Below are 18545 nucleotides of genomic sequence, written 5' to 3' on the forward strand. Positions count from 1 at the left end.
TGGTCTCCTGGTCTCCTCGTCTCCTGGTCTCCTGGTCTCGTCTCCTGGTCTCCTGGTCTCGTCTCCTGGTCTCCTGGTCTCCTGGTCTACTGGTCTACTGGTCTCCTGGTCTACTGGTCTACTAGTCTACTGGTCTCCTGGTCTCCTGGTCTACTGGTCTCCTGGTCTACTTGTCTCCTGGTCTACTAGTCTCCTGGTCTCCTGGTCTCCTGGTCTCCTAGTCTACTAGTCTACTGGTCTCCTGGTCTACTGGTCTACTGGTCTACTGGTCTCCTGGTCTACTGGTCTACTAGTCTACTGGTCTCCTGGTCTCCTGGTCTCCTGGTCTACTGGTCTCCTGGTCTACTTGTCTCCTGGTCTACTTGTCTCTACTGGTCTACTTGTCTCTGGTCTCCTGGTCTACTGGTCTCCTGGTCTACTTGTCTCTACTGGTCTACTTGTCTCTCCTGGTCTACTTGTCTCTACTGGTCTACTTGTCTCCTGGTCTACTGGTCTCCTGGTCTCCTAGTCTACTGGTCTACTGGTCTTATTAGTTTTATTTATTATAATATACATATATATATATATGTATTGGATTTTATAATATAATATATGTATATTATAATATACATATATATACATAAATTATATTATACATTATTATATATATATTAGATACATATTATAAATTTACATACATTATAATATACACTTATTATATATATATAATATATATATATTATTTATAATACATGTATATTATAATGTATGTATATATATTATAGATATATTATTTATAATACATGTATATTATAATGTATGTATATATATTATAGATATATTATTTATAATACATGTATATTATAATGTATATATATATATATACATTATAATTTACATGTTGTGATGTTTTAGAACACACACATTAAGTTTGGCCTCTAACCGGTTCATTACGACCTTTGACCTTTCGAGGGGTCCGGCTCGGGACTCACGTGTGGTGCAGCGCCCGGTTCTGGGCGACAGCGTCCAGCCGACACAACAGCGCCCCCTACAGGCCGGAGGGCTGCAGGCAGGGAGGGGTTATCAATGACTCATCGTCAGGTAACATCGCTCCTCACATCCACTCACACGAGCCTCAGCCCATCGGCATTCTGGGAAAAGAGTCAATTAGCAGATCAACACTGCCCCCCACCCCCCTCACATTTAAGAAAAGCTGATCAATTAATTGTATTGATTATTACTGTTATTATTGTGATTACATATTAATATCCCTATAACACTGTTACACGGTTGTTTGTTTGTCGACATCTTTGCACTATTTTCTTGTTAGCTAATTTAATTTAATATTAACATACATTTTGTATTAATTTTATATTTTCTTATTATTTATATTTTTTTATATTGTGCATTTTTTAAATATTTGTTTTGTTTGAAGAAAATCTTCAAAGTGAATCAAAAGGACATTTCTGTGGGAAGAGGCCCTGAAGACGTGGGATGCATTCATAGACACTGTAGTTCTGAGTCTCCAAACATCAAACATCATCAAACACTCCTCTCTCCCTCCTGCTGGAACACTGAGCCCCCTGTTCCCAGAGAGAGCGAGAGAGAGAGAGGGGAGAGAGAGAGAGATAGAGAGAGAGAGAGCCGTAGTCATCAGGTCAGATTCAGTTGAGACTCAACTTGACAGAACTGTTCAGAGACACAAGATCCTAAATCACAGGAGGTCACAAGGTCAGGAGGTCACAAGGTCAGGACCTGAGTCCCCACAGCGGCATCGGTCCTCACCAGGACACTCAAACAAGTTCAGTTTGTGTGTTAAGGACTTTTCCCTCTTTTCACACACAAATACAAACCTCACACACACACAAACAGAATGTCACACATTCCTGAGGTGTCTGCAGTCTGACATACCTGACAGATGCCGATTGGTCGGGTGCTTTTATGGTTCAATACACACACACACACACACACACACACACACACACACACACACACACACACACACACACACACACACACACACACACACACACACACAACAGCTGGAAGGCGACGTGTTCTTCAGGTGGTCTTAACGGACTGAAACAGATTTACATTAAAGTGTTTCTACAGAATCTATTAACCCTCCAACTACAAAGCAACAAGTCTCTCTGAGTCTCTTGTGGTCTCCTGTGGTCTCCTGTGGTCTCTCTGAGTCTCTTGTGGTCTCTCTGAGTCTCTCTGAGTCTCTTGTAGTCTCTCTGAGTCTCTTGTAGTCTCTCTGAGTCTCTTGTAGTCTCTCTGAGTCTCTTGTAGTCTCTCTGAGTCTCCTGTGGTCTCTCTGAGTCTCTCTGAGTCTCTTGTAGTCTCTCTGAGTCTCCTGTGGTCTCTCTGAGTCTCTCTGAGTCTCTTGTGGTCTCCTGTGGTCTCTCTGAGTCTCTTGTGGTCTCTCTGAGTCTCTTGTAGTCTCTCTGAGTCTCTTGTAGTCTTTCTGAGTCTCTTGTGGTCTCTCTGAGTCTCTTGTGGTCTCTCTGATTCTCTTGTGGTCTCTCTGAGTCTCTTGTGGTCTCTCTGAGTCTCTTGTGGTCTCTTGTGGTCTCTCTGAGTCCATCCCAGACCGACCCGGTGTAATCCTCTATTGATATGAATGAATAGAAACAACGTGCAGCAGAAGTTCCCACAGCACGTGAACGCATCACGCGCTGAGGGTCCGCTGGGCCCCGGTAGAGCTCCCCGGTGGTCCGGTGGTTCTCACCCGCTCGGAGGCTCCCTCCCGCCGCGGAGCTGCCCCCCGGCTCCCCGCTCCGCTCCCCCGGGGCCGAGCGTCCCCCTCCCGGGCCGCGGGCCGCCCTCCTCCCGGGCCGCGGGCCGCCCTCCTCCCGGGCCGCGCGCAGAGCCGCCGCGCACACGCACCAGAGCAGCAGCCGCATGATCGATATATGGACCACACGAAGGAGCCTCGCGGCTCGGGGCTCCGGACTGATTGGGAATGTCCACCCGACGTGAACCGCTGTCAGCCAATAGGAGCGGAGGATAGCGGCCGACAGCCAGAGCTGTCAGCAGCCAATCAGAACCCGGGAGGAAAGTGCATTGGACAGCTTCAAGGGGAACTTTAACGTTCTGGGTCATGAACACAAAGTACAACACAAAGTACTTTAGCAACGACTACTTCACAATTGTAGAGTATTATGTTCGGTTTCAGATACTTTGTGTACTTCTGGGTTTGTGTAGTCAATTCAAGACTTCTATACAACCAGAGGAGCCCCCTGGTGGTCAGGAGAGAGAATGCAGCTTTAACACATGAAGCAGACTTCTATACAACCACATATATCTGTGTGTATGTATATATATATACATACACACAGATATATATATATATATACACTACCGTTCAAAAGTTTGGGATCACCCAGACAATTTTGTGTCTTCCATGAAAAATCACACTTTTATTTATCAAATGAATATAAAATATAGTCAAGACATTGACAAGGTTAGAAATAATGATTATTTGAAATATTAATTTTGTTCTACAAACTTCAAGCTCAAAGGAAGGCCAGTTGTATAGTTTATATCACCAGCATAACTGTTTTCAGCTGTGCTAACATAATTGCACAAGGGTTTTCTAATCAGACATTAGTCTTCTAAGGCGATTAGCAAACACAATGTACCATCAGAACACTGGAGTGATGATGAAATGGGCCTCTATACACCTCTGGAGATATTTCATTAGAAACCAGACGTTTCACCTAGAAGAGTCATTTACCACATTAACAATGTATAGAGGGTATTTATGATTAATGTGATCTTTATAGAAAAAACAGTGCTTTACTTTGAAAAATAGTCATTTCTAAGTGATCCCAAACTTTTGAACGGTAGTGTATATATATACTATGTGTATATATATTTACATACACAGATATATATATACATACACACATATATATATATGTGTGTATGTATACATGTATACATATATGTGTATATATACACACATATATATACAGTATGTATATATACACATATATGTGTATATATATGTGTATATATACACACATATATATACATACATGTATATATACATATATATGTGTGTATATACACACACATATATGTGTATATACATATATGTGTATATATATACACACATATATGTGTATATATACACATATATATATACACACATATATATGTGTATCTGTATATATATATACATATATACAGTATGTGTATATATATACACATATACGTGTATAATCCTATCTCTAAATATTAGAATATCATGATTAAACAAATCACTTGAATTGTCTAATTAACTCAAACACCTGCAAGGGTTTCCTGAGCCTTGACAAACACTCAGCTGTTATAAATCTTTTACTTGGTCTGAGGAAATATTAAAATTTTATGAGATAGGATTTTAGAGTTTTCTATTCTAATTTTCTGAGACAGTCCTGTATATATATACACGTATATATGTATACGTGTATATATATATACATTTAATATTTGGGTCAGAAAACAAAAATACTTTATAGAGAAAATAAGTCAGTTTATTCAAAAAGTAATTGTTAAAATAAACTAAATTATACATTTTAAATATAAAATGTTAAACCTCAAATATAAACAAACATTAAATAAAAAAGTACTAAATGAAAGTTTAATACAAAACACAAAGAATCGTTTGATCTTATGTTCTGAAAGGTTTTCATAAAAATTTGTCAAATTCTAATTAAATATATAATTATTATAATAATACTGTTTTACTTCATAAAAGTAGTAATTATACTATACAGAGTAAAAAGTACTGCATTCAACATTTTAATTAAAAGTACAAAAAGTAAATAACTCATTATGCAGAATAATATATATTATATATATATTTATACACTGCTGGTGGTTTAATGTATCCTTATTATCTAGAACCATTTGTTTATGTTTTTGTTGTATTAACTTCGTCAGAAAAAAAAACATAAAAAACTGAAACGTGAAATAATAATAATAATAATACAATTAAACATAAAATAATCAAAGTTCATGAAATATTTTTCCTGTAATGAGTTAAAATTAATTGAAGATCTTTTCAGTAAATAATCATAAAGGATGGAGCCTGTAAATTAAAGATCTGAAGCCCGATTGGCTGCGACGGCGGTGCGTTCAGGGTCGGCTCTGTAAAGATCAGCGAGAACTCAACGGTCACAAATTAAAAAAAATAAAGATTTGATACAAAATTTGTTTTGTTTTGAAAATAATACAAAAAATGCACTTCCTGTTGGTTCTACAAAGCCACGAAGAAGAAGAAGAAGACCGTTCAGGTGAAGCCGTCGATGACATCATGGATGACGTCATCGACGTCCTCCTCCAACACAGGAAGCAGTAATACCACATCGTTCATATGTTGTATATGATGACATCATACCTCTTTCTACATCTGTAATTATTAGTCGATGACTAATCTGTGAAGTAACTGAAGCGGACGGATGATAAAAGTACAACATGTACCTCAGAATGTACTTTGTTCTATTTCACTGCAGCTGATCTAAATGATGGAGAACCCGAGAGCCAATCAGAGGCCGTCTCAGCCTCACAGCCAATCAGAAGCTGGTCTCGTTCATGTGTGCTTTGGGGCTGGTGGGCGGTCCCGTTGGGGGGCCTTCGGGGCCCTCGGGGCCCTCGGGGCCCTCGGCGGCGGCCGGCCCGTCTTCAAGAGGCGGCGTGGCGGCCGGCGCACCGGACCGCGACGGGCTCGTTGGGGGAGTGGGCGTCGCCCTGCGGTGAGGCGGAGACGAGGGCGGCGGCGGCGGCGGCCCGGGGAAGTGGCGTGCACCGGGCGACACGGAGAAGGTGGTCGGGGTCCTGAGGCCGAACCGGGCCTCCAGCTCGGTGCACACCGCTAAGCTCCGCCTCGCGCCCTCCGACCCCGCCGGGACCCCGAAGCCGGCGCCCGCCTCCGACCCCTTGGCGAGCTCCTGGCAGCGCTCCACGAAGCTGCCCCGCCGCACAGACCCCCGGTCCCGGTCCAGGTCCCGGTGTCTGGGGGGGCGGGGGCTGGAGGTCTGGTTGTGGGCGGAGCCGTGGGTGTAGGCGGGGATGCTGAGGGCCTGCGGCCCGCAGAGGGCGGAGTCTCGCGCAGGTCTGGCGAGCGGCGCGGGGGGCGGAGCCTGCCGGGGGAGGCTGCCGCACAGCGAGACGGACGAACCCGAAGCTCCGCCTCCTCGGGCTCCGGCTGCTGAGTGGAGACGCTCCATCCTGAAGACGTCGGTGAGCTGGGAGTGAAGACTGGAGGGGACAGGAAGTCACATGACTCACCAACAACAACAACAGCAGCAGCAGGAGGAGCAGGAGGAGGAAGAGGAGGAGGAGGAGCAGGAGCAGGAGGAGGAGCAGCAGGAGGAGGAGGAGGAGGAGGAGTAGCAGCAGGAGGAGGAGGAGCAGCAGGAGGAGGAGGAGCAGCAGGAGGAGGAGCAGGAGCAGCAGGAGGAGGAGGAGTAGGAGGAGCAGGAACAGGAGGAGGAGCAGGAGGAGGAGAGGAGGAGCGGGGCAGGAGGAGGAGAGGAGGAGCGGGGCAGGAGGAGGAGCACGGGGCAGGAGGAGGAGAGCAGGAGGAGCAGGAGGAGGAGGAGCAGGAGGAGGAGGAGGAGCAGCAGGAGGAGGAGCAGGAGGAGGAGGAGGAGGAGGAGGAGCAGGAGGAGGAGGAGCAGCAGGAGGAGCAGGAGGAGGAAGAGCAGCAGGAGGAGGAGCAGGAGGAGGAGGAGGAGGAGGAGCAGGAACAGGAGGAGGAGCAGCAGGAGGAGGAGGAGCAGGAGGAGGAGCCTACCTGCAGGTGGAGGCTCTGGGCGTGCTGTCTGGCGTCCGGGTCAGAGCCAGGTCACACTGGTCCAGCAGCTCCAGAAGCTCCTCCTCCGTGGGCCCGCCCAGCGCTGTGAGACAACCAATGAGAAGCCCCGGTCACGCCACTGACCAATCACAGTGCTCGCAGCCGCCACACACACACACACACTGACCTCTGATGTCGACCTTGCCGGCGATCTCCATGGCGGTGGTCAGGTCCCACATCTGGATGCTGCCGTTGCCGTGGCCACTGAACAGGTAGCGGCGCGGCCGGGAGCCGATGCGGCTCGAGCCCTCGCACTCGTGCACCATGAAGGCCGTGATGGAGGCGCCGTCCACCGAGCGCACCTCACACACCCTGACACACACATACACACACACCTGGTTCAACACCTGTGCTCTCCTGCTCTTGTTCTCATCAACACTAGATTCACACAAAGACACACACACAAAGACACACACACACAAAGACACACACACAAAGACACACACACACACCTCTTCCCGTTGGACGACAGCCTCACGTAGAGTTTATCGGTGTCTGGTACGACTCTCTGGATGAACACCTGCTGGTCGTCTCTCTCTCCGTACGGACCTGAGCCCACAGAGCACAGTCACCCTCTGTGACCTCTGACCCCTGTGACCTCCACCAGAATATAATTAGGCCTTAAACCAGGGACACAACATACCTGGTGAAGAAATTGACAATAAAAGCTACTACTACTACAACTACAACATTAATAGAAACTCTTCTGAGGTTATTTAACTCGGTATCGGCCATTTGTTGATATTACATTCAGGAGGAAACATGATTTGACCTTTGACCCCTGAGGGCGTTACCTATCTCCGTGCCGGCGCTGCAGCCTCCGTGTCCGTCCACGTCGTCCAGGCTGAGGATCTTGAAGGAGGTGAGCGGCGTGGAGCCGGGCTGCGTGGAGATCATCCCTCTGAACCGGGTCACCGTCCACGTCCGCACGTGGTTGTTATCGGCACAGACTGAACACGAGACACCAGGTGTGTGTAGGATCGTACCTGAGACACCAGGTGTGTGTAGGATCGTACCTGAGACACCAGGTGTGTGTAGGATCGTACCTGAGACACCAGGTGTGTGTAGGATCGTACCTGAGACACCAGGTGTCTGTAGGATCGTACCTGAGACACCAGGTGTCTGTAGGATCGTACCTGAGACACCAGGTGTGTGTAGGATCGTACCTGAGACACCAGGTGTCTGTAGGATCGTACCTGAGACACCAGGTGTCTGTAGGATCGTACCTCAGACACCAGGTGTAGGATCGTACCTGAGACACCAGGTGTGTGGGATCGTACCTGAGACACCAGGTGTCTGTAGGATCGTACCTGAGACACCAGGTGTGTGTAGGATCGTACCTGAGACACCAGGTGTGTGGGATTCTGAGACACCAGGTGTCTGTGATCGTACCTGACACCAGGTGTCTGTGGGATCGTACCTGAGACACCAGGTGTGTGTAGGATCGTACCTGAGACACCAGGTGTGTAGGATCGTACCTGAGACACCAGGTGTCTGTGGGATCGTACCTGAGACACCAGGTGTGTGGGATCGTACCTCAGACACCAGGTGTGTGTAGGATCGCACCTGAGACACCAGGTGTGTGTGGATCGCACTCAGACACCAGGTGTGTGTAGGATCGTACCTGAGACACCAGGTGTCTGTAGGATCGTACCTCAGACACCAGGTGTGTGTAGGATCGTACCTGAGACACCAGGTGTGTGTAGGATCGTACCTGAGACACCAGGTGTCTGTAGGATCGTACCTCAGACACCAGGTGTGTGTAGGATCGTACCTGAGACACCAGGTGTGTGGGATCGTACCTGAGACACCAGGTGTCTGTAGGATCGTACCTGAGACACCAGGTGTGTGTAGGATCGTACCTGAGACACCAGGTGTCTGTAGGATCGTACCTGAGACACCAGGTGTCTGTAGGATCGTACCTCAGACACCAGGTGTGTGTAGGATCGTACCTCAGACACCAGGTGTGTGTAGGATCGTACCTGAGACACCAGGTGTGTAGGATCGTGCCTGAGACACCAGGTGTGTGTGGATCGTACCTGAGACACCAGGTGTGTGTGGGATCGCACCTGAGACACCAGGTGTGTGTGGATCGCCTGAGACACCAGGTGTCTGTAGGATCGTACCTGAGACACCAGGTGTGTGTAGGATCGTACCTGAGACACCAGGTGTGTGTAGGATCGTACCTGAGACACCAGGTGTCTGTAGGATCGTACCTGAGACACCAGGTGTGTGTAGGATCGCACTGAGACACCAGGTGTGTGGATCGTCTGAGACACCAGGTGTGTGTAGGATCGTACCTGAGACACCAGGTGTGTGTAGGATCGTACCTCAGACACCAGGTGTGTGTAGGATCGTACCTGAGACACCAGGTGTGTGTAGGATCGTACCTGAGACACCAGGTGTCTGTAGGATCGTACCTGAGACACCAGGTGTCTGTAGGATCGTACCTGAGACACCAGGTGTCTGTAGGATCGTACCTCAGACACCAGGTGTGTGTAGGATGGCGTACCTGAGACACCAGGTGTGTGTAGGATCGTACCTGAGACACCAGGTGTCTGTAGGATCGTACCTGAGACACCAGGTGTCTGTAGGATCGTACCTCAGACACCAGGTGTGTGTAGGATCGTACCTGAGACACCAGGTGTGTGTAGGATCGTACCTGAGACACCAGGTGTGTGTAGGATCGTACCTGAGACACCAGGTGTCTGTAGGATCGTACCTGAGACACCAGGTGTGTGTAGGATCGTACCTGAGACACCAGGTGTGTGTAGGATCGTACCTGAGACACCAGGTGTCTGTAGGATCGTACCTCAGACACCAGGTGTCTGTAGGATGTACCTCAGACACCAGGTGTGTGTGGGATCGTACCTGAGACACCAGGTGTAGGATCGTACCTGAGACACCAGGTGTGTGTAGGATCGTACCTGAGACACCAGGTGTCTGTAGGATCGTACCTGAGACACCAGGTGTCTGTAGGATCGTACCTGAGACACCAGGTGTGTGTAGGATCGTACCTGAGACACCAGGTGTGTGTAGGATCGTACCTGAGACACCAGGTGTGTGTAGGATCGTACCTGAGACACCAGGTGTCTGTAGGATTGTACCTCAGACACCAGGTGTGTGTAGGATCGTACCTGAGACACCAGGTGTAGGATCGTACCTGAGACACCAGGTGTGTGTAGGATCGTACCTCAGACACCAGGTGTGTGTAGGATCGTACCTGAGACACCAGGTGTGTGTAGGATCGTACCTGAGACACCAGGTGTCTGTAGGATCGTACCTCAGACACCAGGTGTGTGTAGGATCGTACCTGAGACACCAGGTGTCTGTAGGATCGTACCTCAGACACCAGGTGTGTGTAGGATCGTACCTGAGACACCAGGTGTGTAGGATCGTGCCTGAGACACCAGGTGTGTGTGGGATCGTACCTGAGACACCAGGTGTGTGTGGATCGACCTGAGACACCAGGTGTGTGTAGGATCGTACCTGAGACACCAGGTGACTGTAGGATCGCACCTGAGACACCAGGTGTGTGTAGGATCGCACTGAGACACCAGGTGTGTGTAGGATCGTACCTGAGACACCAGGTGTGTGTAGGATCGTACCTGAGACACCAGGTGTGTGTAGGATCGTACCTGAGACACCAGGTGTGTGTAGGATCGTACCTGAGACACCAGGTGTCTGTAGGATCGCCCTCAGACACCAGGTGTGTGTAGGATCGTACCTGAGACACCAGGTGTGTGTAGGATCGTACCTGAGACACCAGGTGTCTGTAGGATCGTACCTGAGACACCAGGTGTGTGTAGGATCGTACCTGAGACACCAGGTGTAGGATCGTACCTGAGACACCAGGTGTGTGTAGGATCGTACCTGAGACACCAGGTGTCTGTAGGATCGTACCTGAGACACCAGGTGTGTGTAGGATCGTACCTGAGACACCAGGTGTGTGTAGGATCGTACCTGAGACACCAGGTGTGTGTAGGATCGTACCTGAGACACCAGGTGTGTGGGATCGCACCTGAGACACCAGGTGTCTGTAGGATCGTACCTGAGACACCAGGTGTGTGTAGGATCGCACCTGAGACACCAGGTGTGTGTAGGATCGTACCTGAGACACCAGGTGTCTGTAGGATCGTACCTGAGACACCAGGTGTGTGTAGGATCGTACCTGAGACACCAGGTGTGTGTAGGATCGTACCTGAGACACCAGGTGTGTGTAGGATCGTACCTGAGACACCAGGTGTCTGTAGGATCGTACCTCAGACACCAGGTGTCTGTAGGATCGTACCTGAGACACCAGGTGTGTGTAGGATCGTACCTGAGACACCAGGTGTGTGTAGGATCGTACCTGAGACACCAGGTGTGTGTAGGATCGTACCTGAGACACCAGGTGTCTGTAGGATCGTACCTGAGACACCAGGTGTGTGTAGGATCGTACCTGAGACACCAGGTGTGTGTAGGATCGTACCTGAGACACCAGGTGTCTGTAGGATCGTACCTCAGACACCAGGTGTCTGTAGGATTGTACCTCAGACACCAGGTGTGTGTAGGATCGTACCTGAGACACCAGGTGTAGGATCGTACCTGAGACACCAGGTGTGTGTAGGATCGTACCTGAGACACCAGGTGTCTGTAGGATCGTACCTGAGACACCAGGTGTCTGTAGGATCGTACCTGAGACACCAGGTGTGTGTAGGATCGTACCTGAGACACCAGGTGTGTAGGATCGTACCTGAGACACCAGGTGTGTGTAGGATCGTACCTGAGACACCAGGTGTCTGTAGGATTGTACCTCAGACACCAGGTGTGTGTAGGATCGTACCTGAGACACCAGGTGTAGGATCGTACCTGAGACACCAGGTGTGTGTAGGATCGTACCTCAGACACCAGGTGTGTGTAGGATCGTACCTGAGACACCAGGTGTGTGTAGGATCGTACCTGAGACACCAGGTGTCTGTAGGATCGTACCTCAGACACCAGGTGTGTGTAGGATCGTACCTGAGACACCAGGTGTCTGTAGGATCGTACCTCAGACACCAGGTGTGTGTAGGATCGTACCTCAGACACCAGGTGTGTGTAGGATCGTACCTGAGACACCAGGTGTCTGTAGGATCGTACCTCAGACACCAGGTGTGTGTAGGATCGTACCTCAGACACCAGGTGTGTGTAGGATCGTACCTGAGACACCAGGTGTCTGTAGGATCGTACCTGAGACACCAGGTGTGTGTAGGATCGTACCTCAGACACCAGGTGTGTGTAGGATCGGATCGTACCTGAGACACCAGGTGTCTGTAGGATCGTACCTCAGACACCAGGTGTGTGTAGGATCGTACCTGAGACACCAGGTGTCTGTAGGATCGTACCTCAGACACCAGGTGTGTGTAGGATCGTACCTCAGACACCAGGTGTGTGTAGGATCGTACCTGAGACACCAGGTGTCTGTAGGATCGTACCTGAGATGAGGTGTTTCTCCGACAGCATGATCTTGGTGACGGAGCTGCGGTGGACGGAGAAGGTCTGGAAGAGCTGCGGCCCGGAGCCGACGGTCTCTGGGTGCTGAACGATGACCCGGACCGACCCGGCGCTGGTCCCATACGCGATCTCGATCCAGTTCCCGCTGTCACCTGATCACAGGACCAGAGCTTTAACCTCAGGTTCAACACGGCAGGTGGTCAGTTTGAGTAGGAGTAGAGTCAGTAGCACGAGAAGTAGCATTAACAGTAGCACTAGTACTAAGACTAGCACTAGTAGCATTATTAGCACTAGCACAAGTAGCACTAGCAGTAGTAATAGCATTAGCATTATTAGCACTAGCACAAGTAGCACTAGCAGTGATCGGTGTCTTAGCGTACTGGTTTTGGGGGTGAGGTAGACGCTGAGGGCAGTGATGGCGTCCTCCGTCGGGTCTCTGTACAGCTCCGTCACCAGCAGGTCGTTGTCCTTCATCCTCAGAGGAAACTTCTGCACATCTGACACACACACACACACACACACACACACACACACACACACACACACACACACACACACACACACACACACACACACACACACACACACACACACACACACACACACACACACACACACAGTCGGCGCTGGCTCTGAGCGGGTCCTCGCCCCAGCTGCTGCTGAGCCTCACCGATGTAGTAGATGGAGCCGTTGCTGCAGCCCAGGATGAGGAAGGAGCCGGCCGTGTCGTAGCTGCTGATGGGAACCACGTCCTGGTTCTGTTGAGACGGAGCGCCCAGGTGTCAGAGAACCTCCACGACCCAGGAGCTCGGAGCGGAGGCTCCACCCACCTGCCAGTGTTTGGTGACGGCGTTCCAAACCCCGACCTTCCCCGTGTGGCTGGTGGCGATCAGCTGGTTACCAACGAAGAAGAGAGCCTCCACCGGCACGTTCAGACTGAAGACGCCTGCCGGGAGGAAGACCCGTCAGTCACCTGTGGGTCACCTGGACCTCCTGGGGCCCCGCCCCCTGAGCATGTCGTCCTCACCGATCTCGTTGCCGTTGCCGTCGGGGCAGATGGCCCACAGGATGATCTCCGTCCCCGACGCCACGGCCACCATCTTGTCGTTGTCGCCCAGCGAGCCGGCCATCACTTTGGCGTTCAGCGCCACGCGGTCGATCACCCAGTCGAGACGAGGGGAGGTGAACACCTGCTGCCACCCGGTGGACTCCTTCACCCTGAGGGGGGGAGTTCACTGGTGTTTACCTGGACTCAGTGTTTACCTGGAGAGGACTCAGTGTTTACCTGGACTCAGTGTTTACCTGGAGAGGACTCAGTGTCTACCTGGAGAGGACTCAGTGTTTACCTGGAGAGGACTCAGTGTTTACCTGGAGAGGACTCAGTGTTTACCTGGAGAGGACTCAGTGTCTACCTGGAGAGGACTCAGTGTTTACCTGGAGAGGACTCAGTGTTTACCTGGAGAGGACTCAGTGTTTACCTGGAGAGGACTCAGTGTCTACCTGGAGAGGACTCAGTGTCTACCTGGAGAGGACTCAGTGTCTACCTGGAGAGGACTCAGTGTTTACCTGTAGCAGACGACAAACTGTGCGTAGGCCACAGCGATCCAGTTGTGATGACCACAGATGATCCGAACCATGCCGGTGTCTGACAACTGACCTGCACACACACACACACACACACACAGACACACAGACACACACAGACACACAGAGACACACACACACAGACACACACACACACACATCAGAGGCTATTAATAGGGCAGGATTCTAACATGTCTGTGTGTGTGTGTGTGTCTCTGTGTGTGTGTGTGTGTGTGTCTCTGTGTGTGTGTCTCTGTGTGTGTGTGTGTCTCTGTGTGTGTGTCTCTGTGTCTCTGTGTGTGTGTCTCTGTGTCTGTGTGTGTGTCTCTCTGTGTGTGTGTCTCTGTGTCTCTGTGTGTGTGTCTCTGTGTGTGCGTGTGTGTCTCTCTGTGTGTGTGTCTCTGTGTCTCTGTGTGTGTGTCTCTGTGTGTGTGTGTGCTGCCCACCCCCCGGCGTCCTCTCCTCGGTGCTGGTCCGGACCCCGGCGGTCCCCAGGTTGGGCGGCATGGTGTTGCTGCGGCGGACCGGCGCTCTGTCGGCCAACGCCACGCGGCACGCCATGAACTGAGAGCCCGCCACGCTGTGACGGTTACGACGCTTAGCGGGGTACACTGGAGGAGAGGAGGAGGAGGAGGAGAGGGGAGGAGAGGAGAGGAGAGGAGAGGAGGAGGGGGAGGAGGAAGAAACATTATTTTTTTAAAGAAACATTTACCAGCTGTACAGCTGTGTGGGTGGAGTACCTGGTGGAGGCAGCTACATACAGGTGTGTGTGTGGGTGGAGTACCTGGTGGAGGCACCTACATACAGGTGTGTGTGGGTGGAGTACCTGGTGGAGGCAGCTACATACAGGTGTGTGTGTGGGTGGAGTACCTGGTGGAGGCAGCTACATACAGGTGTGTGTGTGGGTGGAGTACCTGGTGGAGGCAGCTACATACAGGTGTGTGTGTGGGTGGAGTACCTGGTGGAGGCAGCTACATACAGGTGTGTGTGGGTGGAGTACCTGGTGGAGGCAGCTACATACAGGTGTGTGTGTGGGTGGAGTACCTGGTGGAGGCAGGTATCCGTTGAACAGAACGTTCCCACAGGAGGATCGGTCCAGCTCGTCACACAGCTGCAGCTTACGCACTGGAGAGAGAGTGTGAGTGTGTCTCTGTGTGTGAGTGTGTCTCTGTGTGTGAGTGTGTGTCTGTGTGTGTGTGTCTCTGTGTGAGTGTGTGTCTCTGTGTCTCTGTGTGTGAGTGTGTCTCTGTGTGTGTGTGTGTGTGAGTGTGTCTCTGTGTGTGTCTCTGTGTGTGAGTGTGTGTCTCTGTGTGTGAGTGTGTGTGAGTGTGTCTCTGTGTGAGTGTGTGTGAGTGTGTGTGTGTGCCTGCCTCTGTGTGTGAGTGTGTGTGTGTGTGTGTTTGTGTGTGTGTGTGTGAGAGTGTGTGTGTCTGTGTGTGTGTGTGTGTGAGTCTCACCCAGCGGGGTGATCCCGTAGAACTCGGCCTCGTGCATGAGCATGTTCACGTTGATGGATCGAGGCTGAAGGTCTTTGGTCCTCAAGAAGTTGAGGATCGTAGCGAAAAGAGAAGGATCTCTATCTATGAAGATCTGACACACACACACACACACAGTTATTACACACACACAGTTATTACACACAGTTATTACACACACACGCAGTTATTACACACACAGTTATTATACACACACACAATTACACAGTTATTACACAAACACACACGCAGTTATTACACAGTTATTACACACACACACAGTTATTACACACACACAGTTATTACAGTTATTACACACAGTTATTACACAGTTATTACAAACACACAGTTATTACACAGTTATTACAAACACACAGTTATTACACACAGTTATTACAGTTATTACACACAGTTATTACACAGTTATTACACACAGTTATTACACAGTTATTACACACAGTTATTACACACACAATTACACACACAATTACACACAGTTATTACACACAGTTATTACACACACACAGTTATTACACACACAGTTATTACACAGTTATTATACACAGTTATTACACACAGTTATTACACAGTTATTACACACACAGTTATTACACAGTTATTATACACACAGTTATTACACAGTTATTATACACACAGTTATTACACACTCCCCCCCCCCCCACACACTCAACTCACAGCTCCGGTTTCATCCTTCAGAGTTGAGATTCTTCCGCTCAGAAGACTGAAACAGAACAACAACATCACACTGTGTTTGTTTGTTGTTGTTGTTGTTGTTCCCTGAAATAGGTTTCACTCATGTCACTGTTGCCCGTCGTCATGGTAACACAGTGTAAATGTAACGTGTTGTTCACCTGGAGAAGAAGGAGTCAGGAACCCAGGTGAGTGTCTGTCTGGAGGTGCTGAACCTGTAAACAAACAAACAAACAAACAGTCTTCACTCTTCTTCAACTACTGCACTCTCTCTCTCATCCCTCTCTCTCTCTCCCTCTTTCACCCTCTCCCTCTCTCATCCCTCCCTCTCTCATCCCTCTCCCTCCAACCCTCTCTCATCCCTCTCTCTCCCACCTCTCTCTCATCACTCTCTCTCCCACCTCTCCCTCTCTCTCTCTCCCTCTCTCATCCCTCTCTCATCCCTCCCTCTCTCATCCCTCTCTCATCCCTCTCCCTCCAACCCTCTCTCATCCCTCTCTCTCCCACCTCTCTCTCATCACTCTATCTCCCACCTCTCCCTCTCTCTCTCATCCCTCTCTCAACCCTCTCTCACCCCTCTCTCCCTCCCACCTTCTCTCTCTCCCACCTCTCCCTCTCTCTCATCCCTCTCTCAACCCTCTCCCTCCCACCCTCTCTCTCTCATCCCTCTCTCCCCCTCCCACCCTCTATCATCCCTCTCCCTCCCACCCTCTCTCATCCCTCTCTCTCCCTCCCTCTCTTCCTCATCTCTCTCTCACCCCTCTCCCTCACACCCTCTCTCTCCCACCTCTCTCTCTCAACCCTCTCCCTCCCACCCTCTCTCTCATCCCTCTCTCTCTCACCCCTCTCTCTCCCTCCCTCTCTCCCTCATCTCTCCCTCCCTCTCTCCCACCTCTCTCTCTCATCTCTCTCTCAACCCTCTCCCTCCCTCTCTCATCCCTCTCTCTCCCACCCTCTCTCATCTCTCTCTCTCTCTCCCTGACAAAAGAATGAGTCTCTCACAGGATGAGCTAACGCTAGTTAGCATTAGCTTACAGTTGTAACCTAAGTGAAGAAACGCGCCATAAAACGACCTAAAGTGGAGTTATTGATGAGTTATTGGTTCTTTGTTGATACGTTTAGTTATCAAAGAGTGGGTCTCGTGTTTAAAGCCTCGTAAAGAAGGATTAACGCGTTAAAACACCGCCTAAGCTCCGGTTCCCGGTTCTTTCCGGTTCTCACCTCTTCCCGCCCACGTTCAGGTGGATGATGTCACCGCTCCTCGCGCTGCCGGGCTTCATCTTTACAACAACTCTTTATATTTTAATACATTTTGGGGTTAAATTGGGGAGCCGCTCTTGTTTTCATCTCAACTTCCTGTCGCGAGGAGGCGGAGGGGCGGAGGGAAACCCCGTAGTGGCCTCAGCATCAGGGGCGGAGGGAAACCCCGGAGCGGAGCGCTGGACCGGACTACAACCAGAGCATTTCCCAATGGAAAACAACTCTATACATAGATATTACTATTATTAGAAAAAATATAGATATAAATTATTATTATTAAAAATATACATAGATATATATTTACATTTATAACAATATATAATATGATAACATACTATTAATATATATTATGTATACATATTTCTTTAATGGAAGCCCATTTCCGTATGGAAAAGAAAAACTGCAAATGTAATCAAATTCAGCACAAAAAAGCCTCTTTGAAATAAATGAGCATGAATAATCAGAAATAAATACACCAATTAAAAGAACGAAAAAGGGCAAAAACTGATTTGTATTTATTGTTTTTTAAATAAATGATCCAAGTTTGTTAATACATTTCTTGAATGAAGTGATATATTTATTCCAGCATTTATTTATATCTTTAGTTATTTTGTCATGTCTTTAAATGTGGTGAAATGTTATTGATTATCAACATTAATTTGTAAATAAATAGATGTGGAGATACATAAATATACCAATATATAGTAAAATAGACAATAACAAAATAAATTATAAAAGATATCTACGGTGAGTGTTGGATTATTTTGAGTCTGAATCATAAAAATAGAAAACAAATATCCGTGAATGTCTCATATTTATAGCATCAAAGATCTGAACCCCGTAAAGCTAAAGAAAGATCAAAGATCTTCTCCGCAGCTGTTTGATCCCAGGTGAACAGAGATGCTCCACTTCCTCCGCTGCTGCTCACAGATCTTCATCCTCACAGCTGGACGCTTCCTCCCATTCTCTTCCAGAGCCGGGGGGGGGGGGGGGGGGGAATACCAGAGCATCAACATCTCTTCTGCTGTAACACACAGAGGGTCAATAGAGATCAATAACGGTCAATAGGGATTGATAAGAGGGATCAATAAGGGTCAATAGAGATCAATAAGGGTCAATAGGGATCGATAAGGGTCAATAGAGATCAATAAGGGTCAATAGGGATCGATAAGAGGGATCAATAAGGGTCAATAGAGATCAATAAGGGTCAA

At 49.0% G+C, this 18545-nt stretch overlaps 2 protein-coding genes across 2 annotated transcripts in view; both read right to left on the reverse strand.

Moving 5' to 3' along the window:
• Positions 1–967: 967 nt before the first annotated feature.
• The window catches only part of nf1a (neurofibromin 1a), a 252393-nt gene continuing 234815 nt past the window's right edge, over positions 968–18545 (reverse strand). The window contains exons 38-40 of the mRNA XM_056441181.1: positions 3165–3184; positions 2640–2937; positions 968–1027 (exon numbers count right to left, since the gene is read on the reverse strand). Coding sequence (XP_056297156.1) covers positions 968–1027; positions 2640–2937; positions 3165–3184 — 378 coding nt within the window. The remainder of the gene's footprint in view (positions 1028–2639; positions 2938–3164; positions 3185–18545) is intronic.
• Positions 4642–17440, reverse strand: shkbp1 (SH3KBP1 binding protein 1). Its single transcript, XM_056440867.1, has 17 exons — positions 17296–17440; positions 16236–16289; positions 16060–16105; positions 15346–15478; positions 14933–15013; positions 14335–14499; positions 13871–13961; positions 13332–13522; positions 13135–13250; positions 12975–13062; positions 12685–12801; positions 12286–12456; positions 7624–7779; positions 7282–7378; positions 6957–7141; positions 6770–6872; positions 4642–6231 (listed from the first exon to the last, which is right to left on the reverse strand). Exons 1-17 carry the CDS (start codon positions 17352–17354, stop codon positions 5547–5549), a joined length of 2538 nt encoding a protein of 845 aa, XP_056296842.1. The 5' UTR covers positions 17355–17440; the 3' UTR covers positions 4642–5546.

Source organism: Pseudoliparis swirei, chromosome 20, assembly GCF_029220125.1.
Source record: "Pseudoliparis swirei isolate HS2019 ecotype Mariana Trench chromosome 20, NWPU_hadal_v1, whole genome shotgun sequence".
Taxonomy (NCBI): Eukaryota; Metazoa; Chordata; class Actinopteri; order Perciformes; family Liparidae; genus Pseudoliparis; species Pseudoliparis swirei.

Bases quoted from the DNA above. Each gene is read 5' to 3' on its own strand.
- shkbp1 (XM_056440867.1), bottom strand. From the start codon at position 17,354: ATGAAGCCCGGCAGCGCGAGGAGCGGTGACATCATCCACCTGAACGTG. The intron at 15,479-16,059 runs GTGAGTTGAGTG...TGTGTGTGTCAG, and splicing joins TGAAGGATGAAACCGGAGCT to ATCTTCATAGATAGAGATCC. The intron at 6,873-6,956 runs GTCAGTGTGTGT...GTTGTCTCACAG, and splicing joins CGGCAAGGTCGACATCAGAG to CGCTGGGCGGGCCCACGGAG.